Below are 2,146 nucleotides of genomic sequence, written 5' to 3' on the forward strand. Positions count from 1 at the left end.
GATTCACTCACTCACTCGTCACTCATTCACTCAAACGCTCTCATTCACTCACTCACCGACTCACTTGTTTATTCACTCGTTCACTGACTCACTCCCTCTCTCCTTCCCATTTTCTGTTTAGGAAAATAAAAGTACTAATTCCTCCACTCTAAAATAATCTATTCTGTGTGTTTTTCTATTGGAGGAGACTTTGAAAATACAGTTGCGTTCTGTTTTATGCTTTCCTTGTCAGGATCTGATTGAAATGGAGGCAATGTGCAATGGACCAGATCTGCGAGAATTCCTTGCTTATGAGGGAAACTCACATATCGCGTTTGTCAAAAAGTCCCCTGATATCTCTGTTCCGAGGTTTGATAAGGTGAGAATTCATGTAGATTAATTCTTTTTAAAGACATTTTTTTTTTTGGTTTTGTTCTTGTAAAGAGAAGGACATGGACATAATGACCTCAGTTTTTGTAAACCAAAGAGTGGACTTGGGAGGCATCTCTCTCTTTGGACTTTCATATGATTGTGTTGTGATTGTGTCTTTGAGAGCTGTTTACTTGGTATAAATTGTAATGATAATGATGAGAAAGACGAGTAAGGGAAGGTGTTACTGTGTTTTTTGTTTTTTGTTAAAATTTGAGTTGCAGAGGTTTTGAAGAAATCAGAGTCCAAAAACCAGTGAATAGTTCTTTTAAAATTTTCCTCTGATATGATGCCCAGTCCTGTGTACTTTTCCTTTCTCTTCCCCACCTGCAGTAGGGGAAAAGTATGAGTTTAGGCAGGCAAGTCCACATCATGTTCCCCACTAACAAAGTCTTGATCCTTTCCACTTGAGAGTCGACTCACAGAAGCCACTGGTTTATGTTCAGGTCACTGTTTATCTTTGAAATGTCTGATGTCTGAAATGTCTGAAATGAAATTCATTTCAGTGCTTTTTTTTTTTACCAATAACACATTTGAATTTCTCTTTAAAAAATTATAGGAAATTGTTTGTTTTTTGTTCTGACAGAAAGGGGAAAATGGTTACCAAAATAGCTTGACCACAGCAAGGGAAATGGTCTAGTATGGAAAGAGTTGAACCCAATAATGTGCCTCCGTCTTATTCTTCTTTTGTTCTGTTTACAGATGTTTATGCGAGGAGTGTCCGGCGTTGTCGACAGACTGAAAGCCCTTCCCAACATTCCTCAGGAAGTTATGTCTGGGCTCAGGGGGAAAGAAACGCCCGAGGAAAAAATAAGTCGGGATCAGACTCAGTTTGATGTTGACACGATAGATTTGAGTATCGGAGTATGGGAAGATCAGGTAATGCCGGTGAAGACACAGAGCTAGAAATTTTTACAGTTTAAACGAAATTTGGTGATGTTTTGGAGAAGATTTCACAGCTGTCTTATTAGAAGAATTCAAAATTGTTAAAGTTATAGAAGAATTTACAGCTGTTTTATCTGAAGAATTCGCAGCTGTTTTAATACGGGAATTCACAATTGGTTGTTTTTTTTGTTGTATTTTTTAAACAAGTCATAACTATGTTGATAGGAAAATTCACAGCTATTTTAACTGAAAAAATCACTGCTTATTTTATTGAAAAATTTACAACTGTTTATATAGAGGATAGTTTTTTCACAGGGGTGTAAAACATCTACAGTTTTTACAACGATTTTCGAAGGGAATTCACAGAAGTTTTTTATCATCTGCGACTTAAATTGTCTTGGAGTTTTTCGAGTGTCTGTTTGAACTTAATTAGTTTAATTTCAAATTTTTACTTTTTTCCATTTCCACTGTTGTTTCTTTCTGTCTGTCTTGCTTTTTGTCTGCAATATTGCTGATGTGATTATCTTTTCTTTAGCTCAGATTGTTTTACAATCTTTGCATGTTTCCAGACTTCATCGTTGTCCTGCCAACTGCCCGTCACTGCCGAGCAAATCGTGACAGACTGTGAGACGGACGAGGGCGAGGACAGAGATTTGTTCCACATGTCGGAGGTCATTGCTGACCATAAGGTGAGATGGGGGTAATGGCTGACCATAGGGTGAGGTGGGAAGTGGGGGGTCAGTGATGACCTTGAGATGAGGTAGGGGGGGTGGGTATTGCTATCCATATGAGGAGATGTTAGTTCATGGCTGAGCATAAGGTTTAGGTTGGAGGTCATGGCCGACCATAGGGT

General features: G+C 38.4%; 1 protein-coding gene across 1 annotated transcript in view; it reads left to right on the forward strand.

Annotated features, from left to right (window-relative positions):
* Window positions 1–230: 230 nt before the first annotated feature.
* The window catches only part of LOC101855678 (sorting nexin-19), a gene marked incomplete at its 5' end in the record, with an annotated part of 10,295 nt that continues 8,379 nt past the window's right edge, over window positions 231–2,146 (forward strand). Inside the window, 3 exon segments of the mRNA XM_013088298.2 lie at window positions 231–358; window positions 1,111–1,287; window positions 1,863–1,982. Coding sequence (XP_012943752.2) covers window positions 231–358; window positions 1,111–1,287; window positions 1,863–1,982 — 425 coding nt within the window.

This window comes from Aplysia californica, unplaced genomic scaffold, assembly GCF_000002075.1.
Source record: "Aplysia californica isolate F4 #8 unplaced genomic scaffold, AplCal3.0 scaffold00718, whole genome shotgun sequence".
NCBI lineage: Eukaryota > Metazoa > Mollusca > Gastropoda > Aplysiida > Aplysiidae > Aplysia > Aplysia californica.